At 42.4% G+C, this 21613-nt stretch overlaps 1 protein-coding gene across 1 annotated transcript; it reads left to right on the plus strand.

Annotated features, from left to right (window-relative positions):
- Nucleotides 1-454: 454 nt before the first annotated feature.
- LOC141612931 (uncharacterized) lies at nt 455-1036 on the plus strand. Its single transcript, XM_074431680.1, has one exon. The coding sequence runs from the start codon at nt 455-457 to the stop codon at nt 1034-1036; it is 582 nt and encodes a 193-aa protein (XP_074287781.1).
- The last annotated feature ends 20577 nt before the right edge of the window (nt 1037-21613 follow it).

Raw genomic sequence — 21613 nt, forward strand, 5'->3', positions numbered from 1 at the left:
TAACAACTTTATTATAATAATAATACTTTCTTCGTTCCAATTAGTTAGACCCTATTTTTTGGGCTAAAATGAGATGAACTGATATAAAATGAATGGAGTTGAACTGAACTGAATAGAGCTGAGCTAATCAAACTGAAATGAGCTGAAATTAAATCTAAAAGAACGGGCTTTAGTTTACCGTTTTTATTCGCTCCGAGGAGTATTTTAATCAAAATACGATGAAGGGTTATCTATTTAGCAAAAAAATATAAACATTTTATTCTTTCAATATTACTTTTCCTTCCTATATAATGCCCTTCCCTTCTTTCAATTACATCCCATGCCAAAACAACTTGTCTTCTCAATAATCATATAATTGCCTTCTTTCTCATATACTACAAACAAAATTTAATAACCTTTTTTTCTATTATTTCTACCAAAACAAGCAAAACAACATATAAAGAAATATATTGAAATGGAGCAAAATACACCATTGATGGCTAAGAAGATATGGAATGTATTGAGGGTGGCTTTCTATATGCTAAGGAAAGGCATATGCAAGAGGAAGATACTCATGGACCTTAATTTGGTGATGAAGAGAGGAAAGATTGCAAGAAAAGCCTTCCAAAACATTATGTTCCACAACCACCACGACTCGAGTTCTGAAGCAAGCTTAGATGGCCAATTTAAGCCACAAGGTGGAGAGTATGAGTTCAGTTGTAGCAACACGCCTCTATACCGCCATTACTTCAACAACAAGAAGAGTAAAAACCAACATAGCAAAAACTTCTCTTTTGAAGATATGGATAACATTGAAGGTGTAAACATGTTTGATATGATGATGTTGTCTATCAATGAAGATATGGCTAAGTCACCTGCCTTACCAGGGTTAAGGCCCGAGTTAGGGTTAGGGTTGAACTCGAGAGCTAAGCAAATTAGGGTTACAGATTCTCCGTTTCCTACACAAAATGGGGAGGATGGTAATCATGTTGATGTTGCTGCTGATGAGTTCATTAAGAATTTTTACTCTCAACTCAAGCAACAAAAATACTACTAGAACAAGAAAAATACAAAATAAAATTCGGGTTATTACTAAAGTGTACATACATGTAGCCAATATCGGCTAGCATGTACGACACTAGCCATAGAGACGTACAAGTGCAATACTGGTGAAGCGAAAGGGGCAAGTTGTGGTCGCTCCTAGTAAATAGGATTTTGAAATTGTCATAACTATTTTCTCCATTACTACTGTATATTCTAGTTGCTGTTTATAACAAAAAATGGGTTAACTAAAAAACCGATTTTAAGATGTTTGCCAAATTAGCTACAAATATTACTCTTAGAAATCATAGGACAAGTGCAGAAAATAGGGTGTGTTTATTTTCCCTTTTCTATTTTTGATAGAATATGTGGAGAAATGTAAGAAAAAATTGAAGAAAGAAATAAAGTAAAGTATTTGTTTACTCAAAAGAAAATGTTTATGTACACGCGTACCTATTTTTCTTAGCACGTAAGGTTTTAGAAGACTTGGTCCAGTGAAATTGTACAATTATACAATAATACAATTGCAACGGTACGTGTTGGTAGTTGGTACTGTACTGTGGTACGTATTTTGGTCACGACCAATTTCTTTATTGTCTATTTAACCTAATTTATTGATTTAACGTATTAAGGATTCAATTAATTCTACTATAGACGGATATATCCGTCTAAAGTGAAAGACGAGTTAAATATGCTTAAAGTGGTGACATTTTTGGGCCCCACCATACAACTTGTTGCTTGTCTTATGCTTAAAGTGGGTGGATATTATTGACATATATGTTAACTAACAAAGTTAGTTATAACCAACTAATCAATAAGCAACCTGGATTAGTTATCCTAACTATAGTTAGTTGTGATCAGTTAGGATAAGTCGGTGCTTTGATGTATATGATGGGGCATATTCTGCACCCGCTGACCAGTCAACATATTGAGCAAGGTCAAAGATATCCACAGTAAGTCAACGGCTTAGATGCTAATAACTGACGCGACACTTGGTCTGTTTCTCTTGGGCCCCGGCTGGGGCAACTGGCCAGCCGAGGCACACATCCGCGAACTCATATCCAAGACCCCTCGGCGGTGAGTCAACAAGGCCCGCCGGCCTGCCATGGGTCCCTCGGCCGAGGGGTAGATCAGTCTTTCTACCTGCTAACCACTTGGCCACTTGGCCACTACGTGACAAAAGGTGAAAGTCTATAAATACTCCTCAACTCTCATTGAGGAGAAGATCCACGATTTAACCTAAGAATCACTATTCATCTGGTAATATCTTCCTTATCTCTCTACAATACATACTACGCCAAGTAACAACAACTTACCTCTCTAAGTTACTGACTTGAGCGTCGGAGTGAGTTCGCTCGGTCCAAAGCCGAGCCCTCAGTTTGTTCATTGTTTCAGGAGACCGCAAGGAGGATTCAACCAAAGACGTCATTCTACAAGCACGGGTGGTAACAAATAACTGCTCTGGAATTATACCCGGAACAATTGGCGCCGTATGTGGGGAAGAGATACTAGAAGCTAGTCACATTCATTCCCAAACAAAAAAAAAAACAAAACAAAAACCCACCCGAAAAGCTAAGAAGATGTCAAAACAACAAGAGGTATTCGTAACTGACGAAACCGAATTCTGCCAAGATAATACCGTCCACGCTTAAGAGTTGCGCGACCCTCCACCGGCCGGGTAATTCAACCGGAGTACAAGATACCAATAATACCAGATACGCCGCCGCGCGCCCAACCAGACGAGTCACCATCATGGGACATGTGGTTGATGCAAAAAAACCGAAGCTACTCCGGACCTCATTGGTAGTACGTCGCCACACTGTCACACCGACAAGAGCGGCGGAACCCGTCCAGGAGACCAGGGCCCAGAATGTGACTCCAAGAGACTTGAATGGAGCACTGGAAGAAGTCGGCGCCGTCAAGACGCCGGAGGAGCCCAAAGTGCTAGTGGTAGACCTAAGTCCTTCCCGGACCCGCGGGAGGACGGCGTCGCCGCAGCACCGACGAGGCTTGCCTCAGAGGAGTGAGAGAAGTCCGACTCGCCAGAGTCGGAGAAGGAGTCCGACTCACCAGAGTCGGAGAAGAAGCCCGACTCACCAGAGTCGGAGAAGAAGCCCTTCCCACCACGGGGAGAGGAGCCGGACTAGGAATGCGAGGAGCCGATCGCCGCGTGTCGTTCGACACGTGGTCAGACAGCCCCTCAATACCTACGTCCTTGAAACCGCCGTGCCAACCAAGCTAAATTTGCCGGCGTTCACATACAAAGGGGATAGCGACCCCACCGACCATGCCGAGGCCTTTGAGTCGTACATGTCGGTGTGGGAGCGACCCGACGAAGTCTGGTGCCGAGTCTTCCCAACAACCTTGCATGGGATGGCTCGAGTTGGTACAAGGGGCTGCCCGACGGCTCGGATATCTTTACGCCGACCTAAGGGACGCCTTCTTAACCCAAGACTCTTGCAATAAAAGGAGGGCCGTGGAGACATCGGACCTCCCGACTATCAGCGAGGAGGGAGGCGAGTCTCTCCGAAGCTATGTAAAGAGGTTCGACGCCAAGGTTCAAGAAATTCGTGAGTCGAACAATGAGTGGCAGCCTTCGCGATGAAAGGCCTCCCAAGGGGAGACTTAAAAAACGAGCTCATCAAGTGCGGCGGCTTGGGCTTAGACGCCGCTATGAAGATGGCCGACCAGGCCATCAAGGTGGAAGACTATCACAAGACTGGGTAGGCCACACGAGGCCGGGCACTCGAGAGAAGAAGAGCCACCAGGAGGACAACCCGGATGAAAGACGCCGTGACAATAATAGGTCACGGTCTGATAGATCTGCCATGAAGCGAGAACCGCGGCGCCGGGGGAGTTCAGATCGTACTACCGAGAAACGGTTCAATGGCCACACCCCCTCGGTCGTATCTGCCGCCGGGTCATCGCCCGAGCAAGAACGAGGGCCGTGTGGGAAAGGCCCCCAAGCCGAAGGGGGACGGTGACACGAGCCAAGATCTTGTGAATATCACGGCCACGTCACCTTATCGACAACTGCCGGCATCCAAGAACGCCATTGAAGAGCTAATCCGGAAGGGGAGCCTCGGCAAGTATGTTGCCAAAGGCCAAAAGACCAAGGCCGGCGGTTCAAATAAGAAATCCGTCTTTGAACGGATAGGAGTGATCCATGTTGTCATCGGGGGCAACGAGAACGGTGGGTCCGCTCATGGGCACAAACGGCACCGAACGAGCCAGATCGGTCATCAACTTTGTGGCCAAAACAGCGGTCCCCGCTTCCAACATCCCCGACATGACTATTGGGAAGAAGGACTACGAGGGAGTCATCGCCCCTCACAGCGACCCACTTGTAGTCCACTTGGACATATCCAACCACCTAGTCAAGAGGTGCCTGATTGACACAGGCGCCTACACGAACATCATGTTCAGGGAGTGCTTTCTCAACCTCGGACTGAAGGTTGAAGACTTGAGCCCCGCACCAACCCGTTGTACGATTTTTCCGGGGCCGGCCTGGTACCCTGTGGGATTGATCGATCACGGGTGATGTTCGGCGAAGGGAATGCGGCGAAGAATGTCCTATCTGAGTTCGTAGTCATCGACGGCTCGTTCGCCTACAACGTCCTCATAGGCCGCGTCACTCTGAGCGAGGCTGATGCAGTAATGTCAATCCGGGCCCTGACACTCATGTATGTCTCGGACCGGGGGGAAGCGCATAAGCTCGTCTCCAAGGACGAGAAGGACGAGGTGGTCAACACCCAGATATCCGCCAGAGGGTGCAACATGCAATCCCTCAAAGTGGCAAAGAAGTCAGGGAAGGGGAAGAACCCATCCTTACAGCAGGAGGGCGACCCGATGAATACCGACGTCGGCATGGTTGAAAGAACCCCGACCGACCAAGAAGAGCCGCATCCCGGCGTATGGGAAATAACTACTGACGGGTCCCCCACGGCGAACAGCTCAGGAGCTGCCATTTTTATCACCACCCCAAACGGGGACGTGTTTGAGCACGCCTTGAAACTTACCCTCTCGACCTCAAACAACGAATCCGAATACGAGGCGGTAATAAATGGAGTCGAGTTAGCTAGGGCTGCCGGGGCGGAGCACGTCGTGGTGAAAACATGCTCACTATTGGTGGCCAACCAAATCAGTGGAGAGTATGAGGCTCGAGATTACGGGATGGTAAGATACCTGGAAAGGGTGAAAGCCGACACCGCCAAATTGAAGTCCTTCCAGATACAGTACATTCCCCCGTCCGACGATCCCTCAAGACACATCGGCTGACAGACATGGAGGGTGCACCTTTGATGAGCCAATAGGGCACTGACAATCTCGGAAAATTTTGTATAAGCGGCGGAGGTGCCCAAGACAACTGTGGGCACCCCGACCCACGTTTTTATCTAATGAAGAATCGTCCAAGTTTTCCATCAAAGTGTTCATTTTCCCCCATAGTCACCATCAAGAAGCAGGCGTCGTCGCAGTCACCCCAAGAAGTAAACGCTACGGCAGTCACCCCAAGAGGTAGACGCCGCAGCAGTCACTCCAAGAGGTAGACGCCACGGCAGTCACCATCAAGAAGCAGGCGCCGTCGCAGTCACCCCAAGAAGTAGACGCTACGACAAAATACCCCAAGAGGTAGACGCCGCAGTTAGTCACTTCAAGAGGTAGACGCCACGCGATCACCATCAAGAAGGTGCGCCGTCGCAGTCACCCCAAGAAGTAGACGCTACGGCAGTCACCCCAAGAGGTAGACGCCACGGCAGCCACTCCAAGAGGTAGACGCCACGGCAGTCACCATCATCAGAAGCAGGCGCCGTCGCAGTCACCCCAAGAAGTAGACGCTACGGCAGTCACCCCAAGAGATAGACGCGCAGCAGAATCACTCCAAGAGGTAGACGCGCCACTCAGTCACCATCAAGAAATAGGCGCCGTCGCAGTCACCCCCAAGAAGTAGACGCTACGGCAATACCCCAAGAGGTAGACGCCGCAGCAGCACTTCAAGAGGTAGACGCCACGGCAAATCACTATAAGGAAGCGTATTTCATGACAAATCACTACCAACACGGTTGATACTGCGAAAGCGATCAACACGCCCTAGAACGTTAAACACAAACAGATACGCATTCTAACCGCCTCGGTCAGCCGAGGTAGAAACAAAAGAAGCGCTCAATTAATGACGTAAGAAGACAACTCGATTTAAGACAAGAAAAGACCTCGGCCAAGTCGGAGGCAGAATAAGCAAACTCTTATTAAAAATGATCAAGTTACAAAGTGAGGAAAATACAGACGACGGCCGTCCCCGTAAGGATAAGCCAAAACACAACCTACCAAAGTTGTACAAAATACAAGGGAAAGAAAGGCAAAAGGTTACAGACATATCATTTAAGCGCCAAAAGATGGCAGGGAGGAAAGGCTTAATAATTGGCCCCGAACAGCTAAAGCTATCCGAGACGCCGGGTGAGCCTCGGTGACGACCGCCCGTCTCCCTATGCCTCGTTGTTGCTGCCATCGCGGCGTTAGCAGATCGTCCTTAATGGGCGACCCGGAAGTCTCTCGGCGGTCTCGGCTTTCTCGGCGAACACGGCCTCGGCGGCCTCGGGGGTGCCTTCATACTCTCGGCTTCCTCTTTGGCCGCCTTAGCCTCCTCAGCAAGGGCTGCCTTCTCCGCGGCCGCCTCTTCCTCCTTTTTCACCCTTACCTCCTCCTTGGCCTTCTCCTCCGCGGCTTTCTCCTTAGCTTCGAGCTTGTCATCAAACAGCTCATCAAATTTGTCCCACGGAAAGGAGCCATCAAGGGGGAAGAGCTCCCCAATCACTTCCCTGGCAGCTTCTTCGGCCAGGTCCCGGTATTGGGCGCACATGTTAGGGAGAAGAACGGTTTGGAGTGACTCAATGTCCTCCTCCCTTTGGGCAATGACAACATCCTTGTTCCAGACCACCTTCACCTGGGCCTGGAACAAGCCCCTAAATTCGTTCCTCTGCGTAAGGTAAAGGTCGGCGTGCTTCTAAACGAGGTCACGCATCTCCCGCAGCTTAGCAGCTTCAGCCGCCGCAGCCTCGGCCTTGGCTCTCTCAGCGAGGACTTCCTTTTCAGCGTCCTCCCTGAGTTTTATCTCAAAGACGGACGCCTCTTAAGCCTCGCCTTGGCCCTCTTAGCCTCCTTGTTCGCCGCGTCGAGTTCCAGCCTTAGCCGCTCGAGCTGTGGGGCAGCTTCAGCCATGGTCTTCTCTTGCTCCATAATGTGGGAGCCGGCTAGTTAAGTCCATTTTGCCAGCCTCTTGCCTATTCTCATCCCCTCTGCCACAAGCTCGGTGGGGGAAACCTTCTGAAGTAGGGGATCGACGGTGACATTTCTATCACCCGCCTTCTCAGGCTGCTTCTTCAATTGCCGCACAGTGAGAACGGCGGCTGCCGACGGTTGATCTACAAAAAAAAGTCAATTAAAACATCCGTGTCAGTATACATGGACGTATCGGAGAGCCTGTCATCAGGAACGCCTAATTAACCGGCTAAGTCTGAGCCACAGGATATATCTGTACCATGCTTGGCCTTCTTGCTCGGAGGACGCATCTCCTCGCCGGCAGCAGTTGCAGCAGTAGCAGCAGGGGTGGGCTCTTTCCTTTTACGGACAAGGGGAGATCCCTCCGCATCGGAGTCCCCCCCATCGGTAATGTCAACGATCTCCACCGTCTCCTTCTGGACTGAAGGGATGGAAGGTGGAACGGATGTCGACGCCGTCGCCGCCGAAGAATTTGTTTTCCGCGTTCGGCGCGGCATGTTACTAGCAACCCTCGCCTGGGCCGCCTCCACATTCAGGCATTTCAGCTGCTGATCCATCAGGTCATTCGGCGACGTCCTGCGATCACGGGCCAGAGCCTTAGGGTGCAAATCAGCAACGGTCTTATCCTTGTGCAGCCCCATCCTCCGAAGGATATCCTCAGACAGGTCCGGTCCAAAGTGGTCTGCAAAAGAAGCAAAGCAAGAGTTAAGTAGAAGTAAACCAAAGTTCAAAATGAAAAAACATTGAGAGCAGAGATGGGCCTCACACCGACCCCACTCACCCTGTTCGAGGGCCGGTATGAGGCCGACGTGGCAGAGCAGCTCATCCTGAAGAACGATCTGCGTCGGGGGCATCCATCCCTTCGGCGTCCCATCCTTCTCAGCCTCAAACAGCTTCATTGCCCGTTTTTCGTCCTCATTAAGATAGACCCTGCTGGCGTCCATCTTAAGCTTACTCCGGGAGACATATTTGTCATGCTCCCCTTGGTTCTCACACCGCAAATTGACACGGCTCTGAAAGGACCGGGGCAGCGGATAGTCATCCGGCACCTCAATGTACACCCACCGATCCTTCCAGTCTTTGCAAGAAGACAGCTTATCAACGGAGACGTAACCCGGCTCCATTTGCACGCTATACCATCCGACGCGACCAGAAAATGACGGCCGAAGGTGGTGAAGCCGACGGAATAAATTAACCGTTGGGACCTCCCCCTTAAAGAGACAGAGCCAGACAAAGCCGACTATGGTCCTAATAGCCAACGGGTGCAGCTGGGCCACAGCGACGTTCATGGCCCTAATGATGGCCATAACGTAATCATTCAGCGGAAACCGGAGCCCGTACTCCAGGTGCCGGATATATACGCCGGTGCAACCCGGTGGAGGGCAACAGATGGCCTGACCCTCCTCAGGGATAACAATTTTGTATCTCCTGCCAAAGTAGAAATGGCCCTCGAAAAATGTCTCGCCGGAGCAACGGGCGAACTTATGGGTCCAAGTACGGTCAGGGCCGACCTTACAGGGGTCGCCGTGATCCATGACATACTGCCTCCCCTCATTAGGGCGAGCCCTTTTAGCATCATCGTCATCATCATCAACATCGTCATCGTCCTCTCAATCCTTCAAAGCCTTTGGGTCAACTTCGGGAGAAGGAGACCTAGGGCCCCCGGACCTTATCGGGACGGCGTCTAGCATCTCCTCCTCATCAAGACGCGGCGGGGAACCCCCCGGCGCAGGTTTGCTAGGTACGGCATCGGCAGAAGACATGTTTACAACAAAACTTACAAGTTAAAAAGAGAAAGTTTATTTGTTTACCTTGAAGAAAAATGCCACGCCGGAGTAATGATTCTGAAAGCTAGAGAGAAGTTTCGTCAAAGAGGGCTAGAAAGAAGAAATTTTTTGAGAAAATGAAATTGGTGGCCAATTTCAGGGACTAACTGCCCTATTTATAGGGAAAAGCCCATGAAGAAGGACCAATCAGGGCACAGCCCATGAAACGTCGACCAATCAAAGAAACGACACGTGTCAGGCATGCAGCCACGGAATGTCAATCGTTGCAACAGTTGAACGTCAATCAATGCAACAGTGACCAAGCGTCTTCAACACGCCCCTTCAAATCTCTCTGCCTATTCGTCTTCCTCAACAAATTCCTAAGTATCTGTTCTCCGCCGGCCACATGATCAACCAAGCTTGTAAGCACCGGCCAGGGGGCATTCAGAAACAACCGGCACTCTCCACCCTGGTCTCGGCCAGCGTCATTGCCTTTTTCCACATCGGATGTCCATTACACATCCATGTGGAGGGGTGATATGGTACGGCCTAAGCAGAGCCATGCCGGGGAAGAAGAAGCCGGGGCAGAAATTTTCACTTGCGCAGAATATACGCTCAACATACATCGGAGCCCATACCACGGCATAGACTACGCTGGGGGCAAATTGATGGGGCATATTCTGCACCCGCTGACCAGTCAACATATTGAGCAAGGTCAAAGATATCCACACCAATTCAACGGCTTAGACAGCCTAACCGACGCAGCCTGTCGACCTGTCTCTTGGGCCCCGGCTGGGGCAACTGGCCAGCCGAGGCACACATACGCGAACTCATATCCAAGACCCCTCGGCGGTGAGTCAATGATGAGTCATAATTATATACATATTTATGCCTCCCCTTAATTGCTTTTGATACGGTTTTCGTGCTAGTTTATAGCATTTACATGCCTTTTAAGTTAGAATGTCGATACTTCCGCCTTTTGATGTTTGATGCAGGAATGATGCATTTGAGGAGCAAAGGAATGAAATGGGCATCGCGGAGTGGAAATGAAGGGATACACGAAGCATGGCACGAGAATCCATAAGAACGAAGGAAGAGAAGTTAAGAAGAAAACACGAAGAAAAGAACTTATTACAAGTGCCTACTTTGAAGAGCCATATCTTGAGTTTTAAAACTGATTTTCAAGTGATTCCAATTGGAGATGAAAGCCTATCCTCTTAACTTTCCAACGCCGCAAAAATCACTTGTTTCTGACAAGTAACGAAGAAATGGCGTTCGGTTGAAGTTCAGTGCGCGAAGTAGGAAATTGGTGCCTCGATCGAGTCAGCCTTGACTCGATCGAGGAACTTCATGCTCGATCGAGCACTCTCGACTCGATCGAGGAACCAACCTAATCAACTAAATTTCGCAATGTCGAGAGTTGGGTGTTCTTGAACTTTGGTGCCTCGATCGAGTCACTCTCGACTCGATCGAGGAACCTTCCAGTTTTATAATTCCCGCAACTTTCCTTAAGTCGGTTATGTATTGCTATAAATACCAAAACTCGTACCCTAAGTTTTTTTATGCCTTATTTTACATAGGTTTAGTATAGCTACCTTAGAAAACTCTCTAAAATACTTAGTTTAGTTTAATTATTGTTCGGATCTATTGCCTTTAATTACGGTATTGTTCTTAATCTTTCCTTTATTATTAATCATTTATTTCATTGTTCATCTTTTATGCTTGCAATCATGTTTCTTATTATTGTTATTGTTGTTCTTATTTCTATTATGCGTAGCTAAATCTCTTATCTAGGGTGAAAGGGGATCTAGGTTGTTAGAAAAGGGGTTACTTATGAATTGATTGTTAAATTGCTTTATATTGTTGTTCAATTATCGTATTACTTCTAATTAGTTGATTACTGATCAGAATTGATTAATTAGTCTTGCATAAACTAGGATTATCACCGACCGGGTTAAGACTAGTATAGGCCACGATAATTGAATTAGACCAACTTAATGATAGCGATCGCATGTTAACTTAGATCTAAAAAGACATATTAGAATCGACCGATCATATGACTTTCGACAATATAAATTGCTCAATCAATAAATTAAATCCTACCCTTTGATGACTACCTAGTGAACCCAAATCCCTAGACTCTTTAATATTATTGTTTATCATCTTTATTTAAATTGCTATTAGTTGTTTAGAAATCAAACTCAATCAAACCCCATAAAATTGTTACCTTTAAGACAGATTTAAATATCAACAAACTAGATAATCACCGCCTCCCTGTGGATTCGACCCTAACTTACCACTAGCTATTTTGTTAGTAGTAGTATAGGATTTATTTTGATTAAGACAAACGACTGAAAATAACCTTATCAAATTTGGCGCCGTTGCCGGGGAGGTTAAAGTCATATGGATATGTGGAGCTAAGACGGTAGTCGCAGCGCTAACCCAAACCAAATCTAGAAAACATAGCTCAAGTCTCAAGTCACCATACTATAGACAAATGCCAAATACCTTTCGATCTTACAAGACAAATTAGTCGGATTCTCGCGGATTCACTCATGCACTCATAAATATATAGGGTGAGTTATATGTGAAGATAGAAAGAAGTAGAAACACTCACTCAACTTATGAAACATGCATGCAATCTAATGTGATAGGAATTTCCCCCAACTAATATGCAATCATCATATGTAGACAAAAGTACATGTATCAAGGACAATAAGGGTGACAAATGGGTTAAAGTAATAGAAGTGGTTTGTGCCAAAGCACGTTATGGATATGCGGAGCTAAGACGGTAGTCGCAGCGCTAACCAAAACAAAAACGAAATCTTTGATAATAAATGAACCCAACTAAGAGAAATGATCTCAACTTTACAACATATGAGAGCTAATCAATTACTCTCCAATTATGCATTAGACTCTAACAACCATCCTTTTGATCGTTGACAAAACCAAATGAAGCAATCTCTTTTCTTTTCTTTTCTCTTTTTTTTTCGATTTTTTTCTTTCTTCTTTTTTTTCGCTTCATATTTTTCTTTTTCCAACACAATCGCTAAAAGTATTTTGCTATACCCACATGACAACAATAAGTCCCAACCCAACCATAATAGCAAAATAAATATGATAAACAAGCAACTGCGACTGTCCCGAAAAGGTAGGCAAATTCTTGGATTGTAGCTTATAGGATGTAATTTAAGATTGGCTGCAAGGGTTCAAACGGGCTAACAAAAGGATAATTTAAGGCTTATTTGAACGGTAAGAACGCCTATCCACATGTACTTAGTCAAATGAAAGCAATAAAAGTATCAAGAAATCAATGTCACACTTATGCAATTTGATATTACACATTCCACAAGGAGAAACCACACTCAAGCCTAATTGACAATGAGACCAGTTTATTGATGTTCCTGGCCTAGGAAGCTCTATAGACCTCAGAATTTAAGTAGTTTACCAACATAATTGTGTCAAATCTAATCAATATAAGGCATGTCAATACGGTAAAGACTTGAATTATGAGCTCTGTTTCCATGGCTAACGAGTCAAAACAATGTACATGGACAACTATTTGGGATTCAAATGCAAAAACAATGCAAATTAACATCATAGTTATTAAATTCACCAAGACTCAACCTAAAACAAAGGAAAAACATGTTTTTGTATTTTGAATTTTTTAATTTTTATGGATTTTTGATAAATGCACACAACATAAAGTAAATCACACAACATAATTAAACTCCTCCCCCAAACCTAAATGTCACAGTGTCCTCATTGTGACGCCTAAAGCATAGCAATCACACACAAATCCAGCAACCTAAAGGACACAACTAACAAAAAGAATGGGAAATAACTAGATAATACAATAAAAGAAGGTACAAGGGAAGAGAATACCGGGTAAGAGCTTATGATTCCCCCAAACCAGCTGCAAAACAGGGGTAAATAATCATCCTCGCAAATCCTATCATCTTCCGGCTACGTTATTGACCAAAAAGACGAGGTGACTCGATCGAGCCCCATGCCACTCGATCGAGGCACCTGTTGTCGTCCTCTTCCTTTCTTTATATATCGATTACCCGCAATTGGGCACAATCAAAACAGCTCAAAGCTCTTAATAGTCGATCATAAATCTGCGCATGTGCTACACAAAAGCATAAGTAGCACCAAGATATAACAGGAGCATATAAAATCAATGTTAAAGACCGTCTCAGCATATCAAATTTATGATGACAATTATAGCAAAACCGCATCAAATTGTTAGTCCAACCAAGAGAATATGGAGTATCAAAACACAAAGTAGAAGTCATACGAGATAGTTTATCACTCACCACACTAGTAATCCTTATGAAGTTATCGTCAACAATTACCTCTTGGTCAGGAGGTCTACCACTCCTAATGACAGAATCAGTGGCAAAAGAATATACTACCTCTACCGGGCTAGGAGTATTCATTGACTCATATGCCTTCTCATTCCCTTTGTTGATAAGCTCTATCCCATATACTTCAGCCTCTAAAGCATCCAACTCGGCTTTCCAAATGGGAGATTCACCTGCACATGTCTCAAAAGATATCAAAGCATCTAAAGGGTCCATAGTAGGGGGCCCTTGTGTAGAGTATTCATCAATATCATCTTCAACATCAGAAACATCAAAATATGCATTCTGCACAGGTGTAATAAAATGAACCTCACTAGACTCAAAATTAGAATCAAATTCAATAACTGAAGGGGAAGTATCAAAAGAAAGAGTCAGCAAATCGTCACATGAGTCCCATTTAACCTCAAGATCTTCGAATCGCGCATCATCACTCTCCTTATCCCAAGACTCATCACAAAAGGGGTAATCTAAGGGGTCTATCAAGTCTTCCTCATGTGACTCACTGTCTGTAAAATAGTCATAGAGGAGTTCTTGACTGTCGTCAAAGAAGGGGTTATCAACTGAGCATATGGTCTCATCCTCTATGTTTCCCTCAATATCCTTTTCATTCTTTAAAACGGTTTCTATGGTCTCACCCACACCCTCATCCATGTATGACTGAAATGAAAAAGTGGGTTTAATGCATTCAATAGCAAGCCATTCAAAGAAAGAAAGGACAACTTCAATATTCTTACCACCAAAATCTCCCATACCTATGGAATCAATGTAGGCTTATGTTTGTCTGTTCATACCTTTTATGATGGTAAGGCACATAGTAAGCCGTGGAATTTTAGCCTCATAATTATGAGAACAAATCCAATAATTCCATCTATGCATGTAATCATGGAAGTTTTTATTTTCACCCTGTAGAAACTCGATGGAAAACATTAGAACGGTCTCAAGGAACTGATGTTCCTTGAGACAAAAGACAAACTAACAAAAACAAACAGAAAAATTGTTGCCTCCCCGGCAACGGCGCCAAATTTGATAAGGCTAAAGTCGTATCACCTTAATCAAAGTAAACCTAAACTACTGCTAACAAAATAGCTAGCGGTAAGTCAGGGTCGAATCCACAGGGAGGCGGTGATTATCTAGTTTGTTTATATTTAAATCTGTCTTAAAGTAACCAATTGTGGGGGTTTGTTTTGTTTGTATGCTAACCAACTAATTGCAAGTAATTTAAAGGGCAAATAACAATAATATTAAAGGTCTAGGATTTCCGGTTCACTAGGTTAATTAGAAAGGGGAAATTGATTAATTGCTAGTGAAATCGTTTAAGTTGTCGTTTGATTATTGTTCTTATTCTAGTTAATTAACTTAGGCCTGAGTTGTTAATTAGTGTAGCGAATTAATCCTTTCACCGACCGGGTTAGAATTAATATAGGCTGCGATAATCAAATAGATTGTATCTAATTATAGCGACCGCATGTTAGAATCGATCTAAAGGGCATAATAGAGTCGACCGATCTTATGACCTTAGACAGCTTGACAGATCTAGCAATTGATTAATAGACCCCATATAATTGACCTAGTGAACCGGAAATCCTAGACCTTTAATATTATTGTTATTTGCCCTTTAAATTACTTGCAATTAGTTGGTTAGCATACAAACAAAACAAACCCCCACAATTGGTTACTTTAAGACAGATTTAAATATAAACAAACTAGATAATCACCGCCTCCTTGTGGATTCGACCCTGACTTACCGCTAGCTATTTTGTTAGCAGTAGTTTAGGTTTACTTTGATTAAGGTGATACGACTTTAGCCTTATCAGTCAACAAGGCCCGCCGGCCTGCCATGGGTCCCTCGGCCGAGGGGTAGATCAGTCTTTCCACCTGCTAACCACTTGGCCACTTGGCCACTACGTGACAAAAGGTGAAAGTCTCACTACTACAAAAAATATATAAGAGACCGGTTAAAAATAGCATAAGAGACCGGTTTATAACCGGTTTATATCTCACAGGTGTCTTAGCTTTAAGAAACCGGTGTTATGTGTGGTTTCTTTGTTATTTATAAAGAGACCTGTTATCACCAATAACCGTTTCTTTTGTTCTCTCCGTAAGAGACCATGTTATGGGTTAAAACTGGTCTCTTTACTTTGTATGTAGCATCGCTTACAACTTAAAACCGGTCTCTTTAATTGACATTAAAAGACTAGTTCTCAACAGAACTGGTCTCTTTAATTTGCATAAATATATGCCTGATGCGACAATTTTTTTTCCCAAAACGTACTTGCAATTCTTTCGACACAATAATAATAATAATAATTATAATAATAACCGCACCTTTAAATTATATATATCATAAAAAAACCGGATTTGATACATGATATCCAAATTCCTACTTCAAAATTAAATCCTTCATGTATGTTCTAAAAAATAAAGTAGATGTGTTCTAAAAATTATAAGAAATGGGAAAAATAAACAAATGGGTTCCAAATAAAAACTTCTAACAATGATTAGAATTTAATCAAGCTTCATCACGCGTCCATATTATCATCATCTTCAATTTCCTCATCTTCCATTTGACTGAATAAGTATGTCACCCACATATTTCTTATCTCGTCAATTTTCTCTTGCGTATAAGTGCCACAAGTTCCGGGAAAGTACTGCAAAAAAAAAAAATCCCACAAATCACCATCAGATCTACAACCACCATCGTCTATCACCACCACCACCACCAATCCCCACAATTCACCATCATCACCATCACCATCCACACTCACACCCACAACGTCCACCACTATGCAAACATATTATTATTAGCAGGTAAAATCTTGACCATAGAAGCTAAGTGCTATTTTTCTTCATATATGAACAAGTAATTAACCCCCTTGTTTATGAATCCTATGAAATTGAATTACCTCTTAAGATAATACTCCCGTACCTAAGATTATACTCTATCATGCCTATTTAACAAACTTTACAGATAGGATTATATAAGAGGTGTTAGCAGCATAGAAGAAAGCGCAAGGATGAATCAAGACCAAAATTTTCTTGTAAATCAATCTCAAAGAACAACACCACCAAAGACTCATATATGACCCGACTAAAGCTATGAAGCTTTTAACCAACAAGCTACAGGGAGTGCTAGTTCAAGACCAAAATTTTCAATAGTAATAATGTGACAATATGTATTCAGATTCCAAATTTTAGTGTTCTTTCTAAAAAATCATCCACAAAATGATTTCAATGTTGTAATCGTATGACAAAGAATTTGAGCACAATTAAAATGACACACATCCAAATTGGCCCCCCCAAGCATAATTTTAAGAAAGTAATGTGAGTTTCATATCTACCGATCCGGAATCATCGGTCGTCTACTTGCGATAGTCTCGATTATATAACGACACACAAAATATCCACAATCCTTCGAGGCTTGAGATTGACGAGGACACTATTATAAAGAAGTGCAAACAAATCAAATATTCACATGACAAAGAATATTATAATTGAAATATTGGGGAGTGCATATTTTTAGTGATTTTAATATATACACGTACACTATATGTTCATCCATCTCACCGGATTCTTTTTAATTTTCTTGATGTCTTTTCGGTGAAGAGTGGTAAATTTTATAATGCCCCTAGCAAAAAAAAAATCAGCTCATACTTAGAAGAACAAAACGCTATAATAGATATCAGTATTAATAAATTTTGTTAAGCATAGTGATAGGTCGGGTTGCATACTCATTTATAATTCGTTGAGCGAATTCATCGATATTATTTGATCCCGCTGGATCAAGCCGAAAAGCCTGATTAGTTCCACGGACTTATAGCAACTAACATCCAATGCCGATCGTACTTAACTTATTAGTGTGAATAAAATAAACTTGCACATGATAAGCAAGAACTTTGAATTATAATTAGAAGTACATAGACTTACTTTTCATGGAATGGGGCGAAAAAAAGTTGATTAATATTTTTGCCTCCATTGCACCCAAAAACACGACATAAGTAGTCTGACCGGTCCTCTTCTACGGTTGGAGTCAAAGGAGAGAGATGATTGGAGTCACAAAATCCATACATCCCCGATATACCATCGGTGTGACATGACTCGCTCAAGTACCTTACATATTAAAATGATTTTCTTGAACAATTAGTTAAATAATCATATTGAAAAGAGTAAACTACAAAACTCAAAGATAAAACTGAATACATACTTCATGAAAATTGACATATGAGCTGCTCCAATCTCTTTTTGGAAGCACAAATCAAATAGGTCTTCATAATCAAGTCTAACATCTTCTTGATGGTGAAAAACATTTTCCGGAATAGATATAAGGATGTTTCGACGGCTCTTTTTCATTCCCAGAGCTTCTTTCTTTAATGCCTTCAATATACCAGAGTTCACCTTTGCACGATCTTCCTCGGTGATGTCATATTTTTTAGTGGTTGATGATTGTGAGGATCGTGGACTCGTGAGACAACCACATCTGCTTGTTGCTTATCAAACTTACAAACAATATAAAAAAAATCATTAGAGTAGGAGTAACTTATATTACTTGTATATTATGACTATCCAAGATTAAATCAGAAGTAATGATATAGGCCCGGCATCATATGATCATACCTTTTTCTTTGGAAATATTAGGTGAGCTGGCCATGAAACAAAGGCGTACACTGCTTGGCATACTACACTACACTCCTCATTAGGACATGGCAATGGTGCGGTTGGCATAATCTCTTCGATGATAGAGACTCGACGATAATCTTGTGACAAAGTTCAAATGATTCAAAGTCACTTCTGCTTTCCCGATATGTACACTTTCCCAATTGCAACAATTGGGATCCCTTGTTCATTCTCAATCGCTAGGCAACAATCATAAGTACCCTATTCCACATTAATACAAAGATCGTTATAGTGTATATATAAAATATAAGATACAAAATAAATAAACTCCCTGGAAAATAAGGCCTGAAGGATACACTGCTTCGAGTTGCGGAAGAAAATCTGTTTTAGTTGTGGATCAGAACATTGCCTGGCTTATTACCAACATAGCTCTAATGCTCAAGAGTAGATTGTTTCAAATTTGCAAATTGCTAATAACCTCTGCTTTATTTGTCGATTCGGGAAGAAAATCATTCACATATTTTCCACAATTGTGTGTACAGTGTTCGATTTTTGCAAGGGGTTGGACAGTGGTTATGTTCTGATTTAACTCATTCATATGGGTTATTAAAGATTGCAAGAAGCAAATGGAGCAGACATAGTAAAAATGTTTGTACTTCTTGCACTTTTTTAGTTCTTTGGTATGACAGAGGAATCAGTCGATCAACCAGTGCACCCAACTTAATAACCAACATCAAAATGTTCACACCCAAGATCCCGTAAAAAAAGCATTGCATACATACGATTAGACAATACGTGCTCACTAATAGGAGTGTCAAGTCGAGTCTAACTTCATACCTTAGGCAATACGTACTCGGTAATAGGTAGTGTGTCATAATCTATATCATTCGAGACGAATAGTTGAGGGCGAGGGACTGGCCTGATCGTGGATCGTGGACTGACCGTCGAGGTTGTTGAATAGTTTCAACATTTTTATCAGGCCAAGGAACAATGTAAGGATCAAGTTGTTGTTCTTTTTCTTGGTCTTTTCGTTGAGATTTCGACATGTTGGAAGGATATTCCAAGCCTTTAGACAAAAATTATAATTAGCCAGAAATCATAATAGTATAAATAATACATAAAAAAACTTACTTTTCAATATGCATTACATCCAAAGAATGTCTGACAAACAAATGTTTCCAATAAGGTAAGCGCCAAAACACAGAACATTTCTTATATCCTTGTTTAGGAAGGGTGGATCCACGATTTTTTCCAAAAATAATCTGGATGTCTTTCACCTTTTCAAACACTTCTATACCAGTTAACACTCTTGGCCTTCTTTTGAATTCTTGATCCCCATTAAAAGCCTTTTTCAACTTTCGATAATAATGATCATCAGGCAAAAAACAACGATGTCCATCATAAATATTCTTTTTAGATGATTTAAGCCACTTTCCCATAGTACCATCCTCACATATAGGACAAGGTGCTTTTCCTTTAACGGTATATCCAGACAAATTACCGTACACAGGATAATCTTGGATAGTGCAAAACAACATTGCTCTAAGGTTAAATGACTCATTTCGATATGCATCATAAACTTCTACACCCGTCTCCCATAAAATTTTCAAATCATTTATAAGGGGTGCTAAGTACACGTCGATGTCGTTTCCTGGCTGTTTAGGGCCAGAAATTAACAAGGAAAGCATCATGAACTTTCTTTTCATGCATAGCCAAGGAGGTAGGTTGTACGTAACCAAAATTACAGGCCAAGTACTATAGGTTGTACTAAGAGAACGAAATGGATTCATGCCATCTGTAGACAATGCAAGGCGCAAGTTTCGACTTTCTTTACCAAACTCGGGAAATTTTCCATCAATAAACCTCCATTGTGGGGAGTCAGCTGGGTGTCTAAGTTTACCATCCTTAATTCTGCCATCATGATGCCATGTCAAATTTTTTGCATCACTAGCATTCGAATAAAGACGTTCAAATCTTGGTATAATAGGAAAGTACCACAAGACCTTAGCCGGAATTCCTTCCTTTTTTTTGTACCGTGAGACATTACAAGTAGGGCAACTCTTTAATAATTCATACTCATTATAATATAGTATACAATCGTTACGGCAGGCATGAATTTTTTCATAAGGTAAGCTCATTGAGCATAATATCTTTTTTGCCTCATATGTTTTACTAGGGAGAACATTATCACTTGGAAGCATATCTTTCACTACTTCAAGTAATTCTGTAAAACCTGTATCACTAAGACCGTGAGTTGCCTTCAGATTATATAATTTAAGTACACTTGACAGTCTCGTGTATTTTTTGCGGCTGTGTATAAGGGCTTTTCGGAATCGCTTAACAACGACTCGAATGCAAAGGGATTTTCATCAAACTTTTCTTGAACGTCTCGTAACATATCCTCTATCCTATCACCCTCATTACTTGTATGAACTTCGGGCGTATTAGTCCGAACATTTTCTTCCCTATCTTCCCCATGCCAAATCCAAATAGTATATGTTCTATCAAAAGTGATTTGCTCGGATGATTAAGTATTTCATCAACTCTTTTATGCAGAAAATTATGACATTTATAACAAGGACAAGGCAACCTTGTACGACCTCTAGAGTTCTTAACAAAGAAAATCGATAAAGTCTTTTACACCAGCTATATACTCGGGGTCACCCGGTTTTGATGTTGATATCCAACTCCGATCCATATCTACACAAACACATAAGATTATTTTGGTTGAGCTTATACAAACTACTTAGTAGTTCGACAACAAGTTTAAGTTAAATTAAACTTCTAAGGTAAGTACTTCGACAGGAATAAGAATGCAGTATGAGTACAAGAATGAAGTTTTGTAGGGTGATTCTAATCACTTGAATGATGAAGTAATTATTATTTATATTTATTAATATATTCTCACATTTTTACCAAAAAAAAACTGAGCAAGATTTGAGTGTGTGACAACGGTGCATGCTGCATTTGTGAAGGAGCCGAGGAGACCGTTACCCGTCTCTTTTTTTTACTTGTTGTTGTAGCAGGATATTACTCTCAAAGTTGGAGCCATGGATGGATAAGTCTTTCAGGGGTCGAACATTACCAATCGCGAATTGAAGAAATAATACAAGATTTCATAATGACTCCTTAATGTTGTAATAAGTGCTTGTGTTTAGCATGTTTGGAAGCAAACGAACAAAGAAAGGATTGATAATGTGATAGAGGCGTTTGGACTAAGTTAAAGCGTATCAAAGTTAATTTGAGCTCGAGATATGCAGGGCTAATGAGACATCCTTTATCATCCACGGATGACAGATGGTTAATGATGGTGGAAAATAGAGTTCGAGGTAAGGTCATTACAAAAATAGAAATGAATTATCGGAACCAAATCTACGAGTGTACTTCTTTAATTTAATGATGAACAAAAAGATATTGTGAAGGATAATACCATTAGTCACAAATTTGAATTTTTAAGGATGGGAACCCCAAGGTAAAGGTCGTGCCATAAGGGAAAAATAAAGTAATAAACATTGCCGTTTTCTTTTGAAGAATTAGAACAAAACGACCCGAGGGTCGTGGATAAATGAAGGTGCT

This window comes from Silene latifolia, chromosome 11 (genome assembly GCF_048544455.1).
Source record: "Silene latifolia isolate original U9 population chromosome 11, ASM4854445v1, whole genome shotgun sequence".
Taxonomy (NCBI): domain Eukaryota; kingdom Viridiplantae; phylum Streptophyta; class Magnoliopsida; order Caryophyllales; family Caryophyllaceae; genus Silene; species Silene latifolia.